Genomic DNA, 14,578 nt, shown 5'->3' with positions numbered 1-14,578 from the left:
CGGCCAACTTGGGCTTGTCGGATTCGAACAAGCGAAAGGCATCTCGGATGCCCCGCGAAAAGAAGAAGAAGAAGAAGAATATAGAGATAGAGAGGAAGAGGGAGAGGGAGAAGAGGGAGAGGGAGAAGAGGGAGAGGGAGAAGAGGGAGAGGGAGAAGAGGGAGAGGGAGGAGAGGCAGAGGCAGGAGGAGATACAGAGGGAAATAAAAAAAATACAGGGCAGACTAGCACGCGTGGAAGAAGACCTTAAAATCCTGGGTAATGAGCAAGACTACTGCCGGCACATGCTACGCCACTATCAAAGCCTGGTTCCAAAAACCGCTATCAGCTGGGTCTTAAACACCTAAGCTAGAAGGTCACCAAGGTTATATGGTAAACAGGGCAGATGGACCACACCTTAGTATGAGTTTTTGATAAGCTGGACGGAAAGGCCAGGCTGTTTTTGGAATTAATCTAAAAGTACGAAGACATTTTGGCCTATTTTTCTTTTTGTTTTATTTCCCTCATTCTGGCTAGGGCATTAGCCGGTATCTCTTCTACTTAAAAGGCCTGCCTCTTCCCCTCCTAAAGCATGGACATTCTCTTCCTGGATCCATGGCCATAACATGGGAACATATTGGAGGAGCCTTCTGGATCCTATATCTTACCTGGATTCCCTTCCTTTTAGTGTGTCCACTACTTTATTCTCTTTTACCCAAGAATCGGAACCTTTCATGGCAAGGGTGTTTTTTCTTCCTGATCGTGACCTATATCTTACCTGCTTTTGCAATCTGCTACCTTACAAAGAGTCTGCCGGCCCATTTTCAGCCTCGAACTATTCTCTCCACGATCTTATGCTTGATCTTGCCTGCCTTCTTCAGCTCGATCATACCTCTTCTCGACCCTTGTCTCAAAACGCCTCCCAAACAGTCTTGCAGCCCTCGTCCATCAGTGAACACCAAGCACACTGTCCACCCAACAGTTAAACTACTCGCCAACCTATTGTTCATTGACACAGATCGAAGTGAACGCCTCTGAATACGCAAGTAATTCGTATATGGTTCTTTTCTCCGCTAATAGCCAGCCTAGGGACATCAAAATCGACACTATTTCAGACGATCGAAACAAAACTGCTAGTAAAATGTTCAAACCATCCGCCCGCTCCTGTGAGCACTGCCGCAGAAGGCGGAGGCGTTGTCCACGCGATGGACCCCCGTGCTCAGCCTGTCGCCTATCACGCCAAAAGTGCGTATACCCTCAATTCTTCAAATGGACACCCGAATACCAGCATCAGTCCGGCAATAATATTTCCACGCCCAACAAGGCTGGAAGGAAGACTTCTTGTGCGATTATGGGGCGAACAAATCTTGGGCAAGGGTCTCAGATATTCTCCAGCTGGGAAAGGGTATTCCCAATAGACTTTGCCCATGCCAACCTAGCAATGAAAGGCAGCGTTGTTTCGCTGGTCACAGCCGTACTTGGACGCATTCATCAAAGCGACTCTTTGAGATATATCTCCAAGTGCGCATATGGCCGCACATTAAGCCTTCTGAATACGGCTATTGCAACGGAGCCTAGGGCAAATTCAACCATGAGAGCAGTATATGTCCTGGCTATTAATGATGTAACGATGCTTGCCGTACCTCCAGCGGGTTTTATGTGGCTAATTTGGATAATAGATGGTCACCTGCGGATCCTTGGAAGATATGCAGCGAAGCTTGATCCACTTTGATACTGTGGTAGCCTTAATGCGTCAGCGAAACGGGGAGGAGATTCGGGATAAAGAAGACCTGACACTTATTGTTCGGCTAAAATTCTGCATCGTATGTTCTTCTATCCTTTCATTCAACCTAACTCAATTGACCTTGAGTAGATCTCCCAAAGTTCGCTGCTAGGACAACGTGTGGCAGACTATGTAATGGAACCTCTACAAATTACTTCCAGTCTGCAGCATGAGCCTGACACATATTGTGATCGCTTGATATGCATTATCGGGAGACTGTCTCATCTACAGACAGACATAAACGAGAAAAAGGTCCAAGAGTCAGCCATGATCAAGCTGGAAGCATTATCAATACTGGTGGAGCTATTAGAGTGGAATGAAACGCTCCCACCAGGCTCTTTTTACAGCGACCAGAACCACATTTACCATGATATGTGGGCGTGCCATGCAATAAATCAATATCGATGCGCAAGGATCCGTGTGTACGAGATTCTGTCAACCAACTGTGCATCCGATTCATTTCGCGCAGAATTCCAGAAACCCGCTTTCGATATTTGCTCCAGCGTCCGATTCCACTTTAGCAAAGAGGCCATCAAGAACCCGGAATTTGTCTGCTTTGACTGGTATCCCCTTCGAGGCTTGAATATTCTTTGGCCCTTATTCCTTGCAGCTAGGACGGAGAGCAGGACAAGGACGTGGGTAAAAGGTTGCCTCCAAATAATTGGAGAGAGAATGGGTATTGGCCAGAGCTTGGCACTACTGAGTGTCTTAGAATGTGAAGAAAATGTTTCGAAGGCCCCAGTGGTTAAATATCCGACCCCCCGGAATGCTGTTGTTGAAACTACTTTGATACCTCCTTCTTCAACTGAAGGGAACCCAAATGAGGAGACCGGCCTGAAAACCAACGTCGCCACTGATTCAGCTTTGGACTATGATAAACGTTATGAGGGGGATTTGAGCAAGCATGCTGTCACTTTACACAACTGCCAGCTCGTGCAAGACAAGGAGCAACAGCTCAATACTATTACTGGAGATCTATATCGTTGTTTTGAAAATCTGGGCGGAAAAATATCCACTCGGGATATTTATGATTGGTTCGTGCAAAATACGGGGAGGGAAAGGCGTTCATCCGGATGGTGGAACACTGTTCAGGGAACCCTCTCACACAAATCGGTACGTTTGTCTTGTATAGGATTTGATGATACGAATACTGAAGTGGAGTAATAAAAAGGAATTCATTCACGGACCTCGGGGCTACTGGTCTATGATAAGCGTGGGAGGATCAACAAGAATATGACAATGGCAGTACAGCCGACCAGTAACTGCAACCAGGACGAGCTGGCTTCCTACAGGCTTGAAAGGGTTTGCGAAAAGGCTCTGTAATAATTTCTCGAAGAACCTGAGTAATCGGCCCAAATCCTTCCCTCGTACTCGTCACCAGAAGAGAAAGAGGAATCCATGGCATGCCTATATAATACTAAATCTTTTATTCTGAATATTTTTCTCTGTTAATCGTTACCTTGTGCACCTGAACGCTGGGAAAGTATGAGGGAAGCTGCTAACTTACTCTTGCTGGTAGCTATTCTGGCTCGTTTTCAAAACTCTTATCCACCCTTTTACTAAACTCTATCAAGGCCTTTATAAAATCCTTGCGTTTTTCTGGAAGTTTAGGTCTTGAACGTGAGTCAAGGAAGATTTGGCAGGCTGCCCAGGCCTGCTTGATCTCATCTGCTGTTCCAATTTCGTCAAATTTGTTAAAAATTCGCGTGAGCACCTCGTAATGTTTGTTCTCCAAGTCTTCATTGGATATCTGAGGATTCTCCTCTTGGAGCCTAAGTGCTTCAAGAGTCCGGGGTAGGTGAGCTGATGTATAAAAGTGACCTCCAACGAGTAGACAGTCATCTGGTGTATATACCGCATGAGGACAAGATGGTGGCATAACACTTTGAAATGTTAGTGCTTTAATTTCCAATAATGCTCTTCACTTACAATAGATCACCTGCTTTCAGCTCAACTTTGGCCCAACCTCCATCGTATCCCTTTATGTACTCGGAGCCAACTCGCGCAAGTAAGCGAGCGGCATTTAGATCAATCCTCCGAGGAAAATAGATAACCTTCCGTCCATGGATAACATATAAGAAAGTTAACTGAGCAGCAGTATCGGCATGGATGACAGATATAGCCTTGTCTGTGCTAAGAATGCAAAACTCCTTCCGGGCATTACCCCAACTCGAGTTTGCTTTCCCAACTGTAAGTTCCCCGTGTTGCAAAGTTCGACCATGCAGATCAGCATCAACAATTGGCAGCGGACAGCATTGTGCAAGCCTGTTCTCAATATCGAGACAATTTAATGCTGTTCGAGAATCCCGTGGTTGTTCCCAGTGCTTGATAACATCTTCAATGCGCCGCCTGACAGTCCGTTCCGCTTCCACAACAATGGAATAATCGTAGACATCGATCGTCTTTTGAGGATCCTTCCGCAGGAAATCCCAAAAGTCCTCCCATGATAGTAGCCCGGCCCCAATACGTGAATCACGAGTTGATTGGAAGAGAAGTGGCTTTGGAAATTGCTGCTCAAGGTATGCTTTCAAAGACCTGGAGTTGGTAACTGTAATCACATCTTCATCAAACGGGGTATTATATATTTTAAGAAGCAATGGTAGGACACCTCGAGGCTCCTCCTTTTGAAGGTTCTCTATAATTCGAGACCGAGTAACTGCCCAGTGCGCGCTCTTGTCCAACGTCCGAATAAAGGTGCGCAAATCTTCGATCGCCGCATTACCAAAGGTGTTGAAGTCAAGATCGTAGGGAGCTGGTTGACGAATGCTTCGGACTTCGAGTTCCTTGTGCCTTTTCCGTGTCTGCTTCCCAAGTGTCGACCAGGGGCGCTTCCGGCCCCCTTTCTCAATAGGTAAGGAGGTTGGTTCTGGGTCATCGCCCACCATCGTCACGTCCATCGATACTGGCGGCCGATGTGGATTCTCCAGGGGGGTGGCTTCGGGGTGTTCGGGTATCATGGGCTCCGTTGCGCCTGGTAGGAGAATATCAGGTTAGACAGCCATGTGCAGACAGTAAGAAGTTCCAATAGACAAACCAGTTCACAGGAAAGGAAGCGGTCCAAGTTTCACGAAGGGCCTTCGAAGTGAACAAGAGGGAGGAAGGCAGAGAGATATGACCTCGACGGACCGACACGGTGTCACCTAGAACGACACGGTGTCATCCTGACCAACGCGGTGTCGCCCAGACCGACACGGTGTCACCAAGACACGGAACCCGGAAAAACATTCGACCAGGGGCTGTGTTGTTCCCAATCTCCAATCAAGATTGATTCAACACCCACAGGGATGAGTGGCAGACGCAGAACCGCAGAAGGCCACGTCAGCAGTCTTGGCATTCGGGAACAAGAGAGCGGCTCAAGCGACTTCGGCGCCATGCTCTGAAATCGAGCAGCAATAACAATTCCCTTCCGGACAGCGGCGAAACAGAATTTGTTGTAGAGGAGTTAAACATAAGCAACACGCTGGAAATGGATGATAGACTGATATATATGCACGTTTGGAGTACCAGCTGTTTCTGGACACTTCCGGAAATTCTTCAACAGAGGGGGCATAGTCTTACCCAACAAGTTCCTGGGTGTTGGCCTTCGGCTTATCCTTTCGCGTCTTGGGGACTCGAGCATCATGCAGAGCAAGTGTTGGGGTGGGAGAGTGAGGTCAAGAGTGCCACCATCACGGGAGTCAACCACGGCCCCTGCCTCGGGAGAATGCGACTTTTCTGGGTGAGAGGTTGATTTCTTCCTGATTCTCGCCTGGGTTGGCTCTCTTCTCTGATTGGCTGGGGGAGGTGGCCCATGTAGGGGAGGGTGGGGGGCTCATGGAGCGGCTCGTGGCGCGGCTCTTCTGATGTCACTCCAGGTGGTTCCTGAACAGCTTAATTGGACTACATTTCAAGCCACCAATCCCGGTAGTCTGGCACCTGCCACATTATACTTCCAAAACAATTCCAACTCACCACGAAATAGGAGACAAATTTCAACCCCGTCCAGGATCTTCTACTATCCTTGCACTGTTCCACGAATCAACAAGTACGGTAGTGAGTCACAAAGCTCGAGTCAGAAAAATCAGGGAAGTCGGGTATTTCTCCATTTTCCCAGCCGATAAAAGCGTCCATCACTGGGTCGTCCACCGGTCGTATTTATGCCTACCAAGGAGCAGCTGCTCTTTTTACATTTTTACAATATCCAGATCCCTTTTTCTCTCTTTATTTTTGGTCATTTCAAGACGCCCACGTATTTATCCCTCAAATCGGGGTTAAGCAAGCGCCCACGAATATCTCCACCAAGACTCCCCTCCTTGTTTATCTTTGGGTCCCTCAAGGCACCCACGGATCTTCTGCTTTACTTATCTATTACTATATAATAATTGATCCGTTTTGATGTATGTTAGACGCCCACGGACTCATCATGAGTTGGCAACGGGCGAGTCAAATGCTTCAGCTAGTGGGTATCAAACATCCAATCAGTATGATATATATAGTCACTCTAAATATAGTTATTATCTTCCATTTTGTGCCAAGCACTTTCTGTGCAATATATAAGGGCATGGGAAACAGGACAGAAAGATCAACCTCACTTTCTAACACCCCATATGTCTTCACACCCACAAAGAGAAGCTATGCAAGCACAACAGGTATATACCCGAGAGGTATTTCTTTCTAGATACTCATCATATAGAATAATCCTGAAACCCTTGACACATGGTCTCTTGTTCGGACCCTCTTCTCGCGCGAACAATACCATATCCAACGGATTCAACAACTGGAAAATGGACTCTCCGATGCCAGCAAAAAAAACCACCATGAACGAACGGCGTACAACACCCTCCAAGAGCATTATGAGAAACTTCACCGCACCTATTCTTCGCTCTACGCTGACCATCAGCGCCTTAAGCGCGATTTGGAAGCCCTCAAGTTTCGTCAAAATTGCCCCTGCCACTGCCATTACCAGGAAGAAAGCCCTGATTTCATCGGCTCTCGGATCGAGGAGGTTGAGTAGGCAGCACCTGCACTATACTGTGTTACAGATTTATACTGTCGCCTTTTCATTCTCCATGAGGGTTGGATTGATTGTATCTCGTTACTTATATGCGTTACGAATAGTCTTGAAGAATATTTAAGAAATTTATTGACTACATCTACGACAGGCGGCCCTTACAAAACATATGTGTGGCTGATATTCGAAAGGACTAGCTACATCATACAAGATATATCCAATCGCACTCGACAAGACATAGCCCACAAGGTCAGAAAGACTGCAAAGTTCAAGATGTTGGAGCTGCGTGCTTCGTAATAGTTCGCGTGGGTATCATATCCATGCTCCTTGGCATACGTCCTGCATCGAGAGCAGCCAAACTCAGACTGGAGTACGCAACACTAGCTTCCTCTGTATAGGATGCTGTGACAGTAATGCTAGTCGTCACCTCCGTCACGGACAGATACCAATCTTCTTCATAGTCCTCCTCCAGGGCAGATATCTCATACCAATAAATCATCTGTTCAAAGACCGCCTCTCCGCTAATCTGAACACAACTCATCCCTTGTGGGCAGCACCGAACCTCGCCTTCATAGAAGAAGCAGTAGTCGCCTGGAAAGCAGTATTCACTTGGTGAACAACAATCGTGGGTCTTAGGAATGCAGATGTCGTTACAGCATTTCTCATCAGCCAAGGAGCAGCTGGTATTGGCGCAGTAATTAGAGGAGCCTCCTCCAATAACTTTTGGGCCATCAGAGCCCGATATTTCTTCATCATGCGAGGTGTCGGTGAGGACCACCTGGTCAGAGTTAAGAAACGGTATTCTTAATTCGATCGGAAGCAAAGTGGCGGTGGAATAAGAAGTCGAAAGGAGAAGTGTACAGCAGGCCACGGTAATAATTTGGCTTAAACGCATGGTAGACTGTAGAGAACATAAATTTGAATAAGGGTATTTTCACAGTTGGAGAACAGTGCGGGTAGACTGGCTGCTGTTGTCTTAGTTATATGGCGAGGGGTCTGAACTCATAGGCGCTTAAATTCTCTTTATTTAGTTTGTTTCCTCTCTGAATCAAGGTTTGCCTATCTGTCTCTTTATCAGTCTATTGTTAAGGCGTTCTGTGAGTGATGCAGGTGGCGGCGCAATCGGCGGCGCGTACCCTCCTTCAAAAATAAAATAAAATAAAATAAAAGTGAAATAAAGTTCAAAGTTAATAGCATAACTGGCCACCATGGCTAGCGACAATTTTATGATCCACCTTATGCCGTACCGACTCCCCGCCGCCGATCCCCGAGCTAATCCGCCGCGGAAGTATAACGTCGACTCCAACAGCGTGAACTCAACAGGTTCCGAGATTTAGCATCCTCAAAGTCAGGAAGCAGGTAATAAAGTGTTAATTATAAAGATGAGATAAATTGAAGAAGGCGCTTGCTTCCTCACTTTACGGATGCGTATCATGACTTTCATTTTTGGGGTTGCTCTCGACTGCAAAACAGCACATTAAAGTTTACTCCCGCCTCCAAGTCTCCGAGAAACACTTGGTATGGTTTTAGCCGGCTACTACAACTGCAGGGAAGTGTTGGATCCTCACGGATATAGGATCAACGCTTTAAATAAAATGGTCTTGGAACTTGGGATTTCTCCGGCACTAATTGGATAATACCGAGTGTAGGACATTTGAAGCTGATTTCACAAACTACTGTACACCAGGCTATCATGCTTTAGACCCTGGCCCCGCCGCCGATTCAATTGTCTCGCCCAGCCGTTGTTGTAGCACTTCTGAAACCTGCTCCATCCATGCTTGGACGCTGCTCAGGTATGTTCTCAGATCTTTTATCAACCTCAGAATTGCCTTATTTCTGTAAATTGTTAGAATCTTGAAGCTAAGAGTAAAAAGGATATTAGTACTGATCCTCCAGCTCTTCAATCTTCTTATTCCAGGTATCACTGCTGGCTTTCGGCGTGTTGACAGAATCGTTGTCAAGAAAGGTAGGCAACTCGGAGTAAGAGGATGACACATCATGAAAAGTGAAAGGGTACAATCCATCTTGAGGCAAGTTACCCGGAGGGATATTATCGAGTGACTGAAGCAGCTGCTCAATATCATCTTCACCGAATTGAGGATCCATTTTTCAAGAGAGAGGGGATAGAGAAGAAAAGAACAAACACATGGGTAGTTACATATTTAAATTATATCCAGGGCCATAGTTTGGCCCCGGTTTCAATCTTACCTTTAGCTCATTATCATATTCTGACTTTTATGATGATACCCCGACTTCCAGGGTCCCTTCAATTTCCAGCACTGGGTAATCGCAGTGTTCTGGAGTAGGGTGGATCCCCTAGTTTAGTTACCCTCCATCATTAAGGGCCGCGCAACGAGCCAATACGGACTTTCCAAAAACAAATCTAGGCCACCCGATTCTGGTGCAGTTGGTGTCCACCCACATATGCTGCCTCCCGGCCCCTGAGTGCCTTTTAACCCCCCTCGCCCGCCATAGATGATAAAGAAGAAAGAGCTTTTTTTTTACAATGTCTTATACTTTCAACTTCACAAGTGCCACCACTATCTACTTTATGCCGGGGGGACAACCTCCTACAGCCGGCGATTCACCAGGTGGATATGGGTCTGAGAACGGTATCCCACTTTGGCTGATCTGAAGGAATTTTCCTAATTAACGGCTTTATAGCGGCTACAAGAGAAAAAGAGACCTCAATTTCCCATGATAAGAGGGCACAGCACGCGATGCCCTGGAGAACTTATCTATGTCTCCCTTGCGGAAGCCCCATAGAGGTAGTTCTCGGGTGCGGGCATGGGTTTTGTTCAAAATGTTGCGCCGACCACGTGCATGACACCATTTCCAAATCGCTCCCGAGTGCTGAATCTCAGCGGTGGGAAAGCCATAGCTTTTCAATTCCCTGTCCCCGATGTTTGGAGCCCCTTCCGGGGTTTTACAAGGGCCAAGTTCTTGCTGCGAAAGGCTTCTACTTCTTCACCGGATGCCTCAGTACGTGTCAGTTGGATTGTCCCGCTAATGGGTACATGCTGCAAGGGGTTCGGATGAAGAAATAGGGACGGAATATGAGTATATAGTGTTGTCTGATTTCTGAGCCTGATCCTTGGCAATATGTAAACCCAATTCAATCTGAAACCAAGCAATAGTTAGATGACAGTCTATATATTTCCCCACGAGAACTGGGCCAAAACAGGCGTCAAAGGAAGCTTTAGTTTCGGTGGTGCGGAAATGTGGAATCGATATTGGCCCTCTCGCGGAGTATTTCCACTCTCCATATGGTGGTTTTTCTTCGCCTTCCCCTCAAAATCCGTTGGTTTCCACTCTTCAGTCTGTGGCCAGTTCTCTGTCTGTTGTACTTGCATTAGGTCGCTACTCTTCTTTGAGTGATGATGTTATATTACTCACCACAGCATCAGGAGCCGGCACCCATTCTTCGTTGGGATGTGAGTTATACGTGGTGTACTGGATCGAGCCACTATGGCCCTTGGCTTTGCTCGAAACCAAGACGTAAATACGTCGTTCTCGGCCAACATCCAGGCCGTCTAGGTAAAGATCGTTCAACCGTTTGAAGCACGCCCATTTGTTGCGACGGAATCTCTCGCGATCGGCTTTGGCCTTTTTCTTAGGATCCGAGAAGCGACCTTTGGCGAGGCGTTTCTCCCTCCAGGAGGTAGGATGATAAAGTGGCATCTTGATAGAGACAAGTCGAATAGCTGAGATCTAACAGCCATGGAGCACGGAAGAGACTTTTTATATGAATCAAGCTGGGGGTGAAGGCCATACTTTGCCAAAAGATTTTATTTTTTCATGGCGGCCATGCTATTTTTGAACCGCGCGATGATCATGACCTCGCGTAATATAAATATCCGACTGCTGATTTGATCGCCTAGCCGCGCGGTTCTACCCCGACTCCGCCGGGGTTACACTGTCACTACGGCGCGAAGTGTTCTGAATTTAGAAGTATCAACAATTTAATAATATTATCTTAAGTTTGCGACTAACTATATTCATTCTCGTGAAACAGTGAAAACCACAGAGGACAGGCCACGTCTAACCGCGTGACTTCTGTTTCGCAACATCGCTAGGAGGAAACAACATCGAGTAGGGAAAGGCTTCCAGGTTACATTGCCAGAACCATCAATATCAAAGAAAACAAAGTAGCCAAACTGGGAGCAATGGGGACAAAGAATGGCAAATTTCCGCCAGAGGAGAATTCAGATGTGGAGTTAGAGCGCCTGAGAGACACTAAGTTGGCTGCTCCAGTACAACCAACTGTCTGGGTTACAGTTATGATTGTGACTGGGGTAACAATCACTGGGGTATGAGCAATATCATTCTGGGAGATTGATGGGATGAAGGTTGTGCTAAAAGTTGAAGGACTTGTCGTAGAAAGGAAGGGGCTTGCGTTTCCAGATGCTTTGACCGGGGTGGAGGCTGTGACAGACTTTCTAGGAGGATTGGGGCTGTGGTAGGGAGGGGTAGTCGAAGAAAAATCAGGGCTAGAGACCCCAGACAGTTTGGATAGAGTGTATGGCGTACTGGATGTTGTAGGAGTCGAGATGGTGCTGGCGTGGTGGGAAGGGGTAGTTGAAAAATCAGAGCTGGAGATCTCAGACTCTTCGGTTGAAATAGAAGCTTGTGCGCTGCCATCTCTCCTGGCGTTATGTAGGAAAGTTCCCATATGATCACCTGGATTTAGCGCAAATACCATGCCTGCATGGCAGTAAGGTAATGGCCAGCTCTGTTTGCAGAAGAACCATTGTGGCTCTAGGGAGTTTACCGTGAGGCTCACAACAAGATCATCACGGTCCTGAGGGTTGAATTGATTGAATCCGGTATCAAATTCACCAACTGGAGAACAGGGCTTCTCGAGGCTCGACTGAGTCAAGGTATGGTTTAGATCATGGAATTCGAACAAGATTTGATCACCAATATTGGCGTTCAAGCTATTTGGGACGAAAGCTGGGCTGCCCTGGAGGCCGACTGACACGCGGTGCATTACTGGGTTCTCCATTGCGCCAGACTCAATGGTGACTGTCTGATCGACACTGATCTCGAGTCAAGATGTAATTCTTTCTCCCAATTTTGATAAGACACTTACTTGATAGTTGTAGAAACCGTGCAGATTGCGAATACAAGAAAGAAAAAGCGATATGAAATCATACTGATGTGATAGAGAGATACAGAAACTTCATTATCCTCAAGGAGAATAAACAAAGTAAGATGCATTTATATGGAAGGGTTAAAATTGGGGATGCCATGGTTCCACTGAGCCATGATTCATGATAGTGGAGGCCTCGGTGTGGGTAGCAGCATGGCCATAGTACGAATCGCCTATTTTATGGCTACGAAGAAAAGCTGCTTTGACAAAAAGTCTCATTCACTAATTGTCTGAAATTGCCTTTTCATATAATGGTGGAGCCTGAAGCAAATCTACCAGCCTCTGGAACCCCCTCGCAAACTCCGCTAGGGACTCGGCACACCATGCTGGCGTGATGTAGTCAATGTTCCTGCGAAGCTCAAGGGCACACTCTACTGCATCGCCAATAGAGTTGTAATCTGGAGCATCCTGTCCAAATCCCCTTACTAGAGTGATTTGTGTTTCCGGGGTGACTAACCCAAACTCATTCCGCTCCATGGCAACCACACAGAATCGGAGGTCCGAACCAATGGCAATAAAATCATTTAGATGAACAGGATGTATGCCGCGACTAAAATATGGCCCCACGTAGTCTGACACTAAGTTCCCCTCTAGAGTTGCTGTACCAGCAAGAGGATATAGGGTAATCGAGTCCACCTTGAAGGTCAATGAATCTCTCTGAGCCCGAGTAAAAGAGACTTACAGTGGGTAGTGTTGCGCTGCGGAGATATACATGGCCCCCGGCTTGAGCAGAAAGATTGCTTTGAGCTGTAAAACTCATATAAACCGTATTATCTTCAACCCCTTCACCAAGCCTGAGAAAAAATGGGCGCCTCGTCTTATTGTAATGTACCCAAACAAATTGGGCCTGAAGGAGACCTAATTTGCGGGCTGTCCGAGTTGAGATTCGGACAGCCATATCATCGATATCGTAATCTTTGATCTCCCTAAATCCGTTAGTTATGAGTCCATCACGGAGTGAATACCTCACAATTGTCTCCTCCTTGCGTACCATGTGGCGATAAATTGAGGCATTATCGTCCAGGTGATGGTGTATTTTTTGGCTGTACCTATATTCTTACTCTCGAAGAGCGTTGTAGCTTTAAGGGAAATGAAACGCCATAATTCAATGGAGACCATGCTTTTAGTCGGAGCCATGATTTTAGGAAATAGTTGGCCTACTTTGCAGGAACTAAACGATAACTAAAGCAATGTTGACCAAGGTTATAGAATCTGAAAGGCTAGAATTGTTGCAGCCGTTTAATTACACTCCGGGTGGCCCGCAGGCTATTGAAAGCATCCTGCCAGAAGAATGTTGTTCGAGCCCATGCTTGCTTTCCACTTTCTGGCTCCAACTCCTTCTTCGCCCAAGCGACAATCGAAAGATATTCGGCCCAATATATCCGGTAAGAAGAAACAGCCTCATACAACGCTGCCAAGAAGTAATAAGCCTTTCCTGTCACTGCAAGTCGAACGGATTCCGGCGCAATATTAATACGCTTAAGAAGCCAGCGTAGGTCTCTCCACAATCGGTTGGGAAGATGATACGCGCCCATTACCTGTGTTTCCTTTGCACAGGATGGCCGATCTCGACATAAAAGGACCATGTAAATGCGCAGCATCTTATCAAACTTGGAAATTAACCCAGCCCAAGACCGAGATGGCAAAATTGTGCCAGGCATACCGCTGATTCGACCGATGCACGAGAGAGTTGAGCTGAGATCATCGAAGAGAACCGTCGTTTCCAGATTAGAAAGTCGGCTTATCCTTGGCAGAATGCTAGACTCCAATGCTCGTGGGCCCTTCAGATCAAGTGCGTATCCAAGATGGGTCACCAATTCATGATATGCGTTGCGGAAAATTTCTCGAAGCAAATTGTAATCCACAGGTCCACGCGTAGAGATCGCCGCTAAGAATTCGCGGAGAACAGGCATAGAAGCCCCTGTGCTCTGTTGACGCTCATATTGATGCTCATATTGCTCCCAGGACTGAGCCTGCTCATAAAAGTATGATAAAATTCTCCCAACCGCATGGAGGTCGTCCTGGGAAGTGGGTTCAGGATCCGTTTCGGTACAGAAGTCCACCAGAAATACCTGCTGACTCTGCCACTCGCAGCCCCCAAATGCAAATGAGAAAGGACTTAAATTCCCATGCACAATATTTCTGGAGTGAATAAATTCCACTCGGGAGAGCAGTTGGTCAGCCAGAAGAAGCAGGGTCCTCATACTGAAATATCGGCCGGATCCAGAGAAAACGTCTTCAAGCGTTGGACCACAGGAGTCTACTATCAGAATTTCTTTCCCCCCAACCATTCCAAACCAATGGAAAAGCGGTATTCCGACACCACCAGCTGCTGCCTGGAGGTTATGCATCTCCCTGGCTAAGGGAAAACACCACTCTGCCTTGAGAGAGACGGTTTCTTGCGTCGTATGATGTCGGGCTGGTTCGTGATCAGCCGCTATTTCCGCTCCTCAAAGGTCTTTACTTACCGCTACCCACTTCTCCTGGAGCCCCAGGCCACTCAATTATCTCGAATGGACCAATATATGTATTTTCGGATGCCATATTGTGTGTGAGTCGTGAGATTTAGTTGGTCAAAGAATATGATGAAAGAAATCTACACTTCGTCCTTATATGGCTCTCAGATGCCACCAGTCGGCCACAGTTTTTGTTGCGATGTCGATTCCGGCGCTAC

General features: G+C 46.8%; 8 protein-coding genes across 8 annotated transcripts; 4 read left to right on the top strand and 4 right to left on the bottom strand.

Annotated features, from left to right (window-relative positions):
- BJX67DRAFT_148829 (uncharacterized protein) lies at positions 1-499 on the top strand. Its single transcript, XM_071024758.1, has one exon. The coding sequence runs from the start codon at positions 48-50 to the stop codon at positions 345-347; it is 300 nt and encodes a 99-aa protein (XP_070885162.1). The 5' UTR covers positions 1-47; the 3' UTR covers positions 348-499.
- An 86-nt stretch (positions 500-585) lies between these two features.
- BJX67DRAFT_148796 (uncharacterized protein) lies at positions 586-3,343 on the top strand. The gene is made up of 5 exons (XM_071024757.1): positions 586-1,021; positions 1,069-1,603; positions 1,659-1,802; positions 1,853-2,875; positions 2,934-3,343. The coding sequence occupies exons 2-5, from the start codon at positions 1,121-1,123 to the stop codon at positions 2,997-2,999; spliced, it is 1,716 nt and encodes a 571-aa protein (XP_070885161.1). The 5' UTR covers positions 586-1,021; positions 1,069-1,120; the 3' UTR covers positions 3,000-3,343.
- Positions 2,933-5,204, bottom strand: BJX67DRAFT_356715 (uncharacterized protein). The gene is made up of 3 exons (XM_071029419.1): positions 3,692-5,204; positions 3,270-3,645; positions 2,933-3,193 (listed from the first exon to the last, which is right to left on the bottom strand). The coding sequence occupies exons 1-2, from the start codon at positions 4,717-4,719 to the stop codon at positions 3,282-3,284; spliced, it is 1,392 nt and encodes a 463-aa protein (XP_070885160.1). The 5' UTR covers positions 4,720-5,204; the 3' UTR covers positions 2,933-3,193; positions 3,270-3,281.
- Position 5,205: 1 nt separating this feature from the next.
- On the top strand, positions 5,206-5,527 carry BJX67DRAFT_356713 (uncharacterized protein). Its single transcript, XM_071029418.1, has one exon. The coding sequence runs from the start codon at positions 5,229-5,231 to the stop codon at positions 5,490-5,492; it is 264 nt and encodes an 87-aa protein (XP_070885159.1). The 5' UTR covers positions 5,206-5,228; the 3' UTR covers positions 5,493-5,527.
- Positions 5,528-9,269: 3,742 nt separating this feature from the next.
- Positions 9,270-9,937, top strand: BJX67DRAFT_356712 (uncharacterized protein). Its single transcript, XM_071029417.1, has 2 exons — positions 9,270-9,364; positions 9,417-9,937. Exons 1-2 carry the CDS (start codon positions 9,304-9,306, stop codon positions 9,797-9,799), a joined length of 444 nt encoding a protein of 147 aa, XP_070885158.1. The 5' UTR covers positions 9,270-9,303; the 3' UTR covers positions 9,800-9,937.
- Positions 9,902-10,534, bottom strand: BJX67DRAFT_388836 (uncharacterized protein; the record flags this gene model as incomplete). Its single annotated transcript, XM_071034414.1, has 2 exons — positions 10,149-10,534; positions 9,902-10,090 (listed from the first exon to the last, which is right to left on the bottom strand). The coding sequence occupies exons 1-2, from the start codon at positions 10,431-10,433 to the stop codon at positions 9,902-9,904; spliced, it is 474 nt and encodes a 157-aa protein (XP_070885157.1). The 5' UTR covers positions 10,434-10,534.
- A 1,592-nt stretch (positions 10,535-12,126) lies between these two features.
- Positions 12,127-12,918, bottom strand: BJX67DRAFT_382267 (uncharacterized protein; the record flags this gene model as incomplete). The annotated part of the gene is made up of 3 exons (XM_071033206.1): positions 12,127-12,540; positions 12,587-12,830; positions 12,896-12,918. 3 exons carry the CDS (start codon positions 12,916-12,918, stop codon positions 12,127-12,129), a joined length of 681 nt encoding a protein of 226 aa, XP_070885156.1.
- A 206-nt stretch (positions 12,919-13,124) lies between these two features.
- BJX67DRAFT_372816 (casein kinase family protein) lies at positions 13,125-14,448 on the bottom strand (the record flags this gene model as incomplete). The annotated part of the gene is made up of 2 exons (XM_071031304.1): positions 13,125-14,323; positions 14,373-14,448. 2 exons carry the CDS (start codon positions 14,446-14,448, stop codon positions 13,125-13,127), a joined length of 1,275 nt encoding a protein of 424 aa, XP_070885155.1.
- Between the last annotated feature and the right edge of the window lie 130 nt (positions 14,449-14,578).

The sequence above is a fragment of the Aspergillus lucknowensis genome, assembly GCF_044049455.1.
Source record: "Aspergillus lucknowensis strain CBS 449.75 chromosome Unknown BJX67scaffold_27, whole genome shotgun sequence".
Lineage (NCBI taxonomy): Eukaryota > Fungi > Ascomycota > Eurotiomycetes > Eurotiales > Aspergillaceae > Aspergillus > Aspergillus lucknowensis.
The sequence above is the reverse complement of the archived record's forward strand: the minus strand, read 5'-3'. Positions and strand labels throughout refer to the sequence as shown.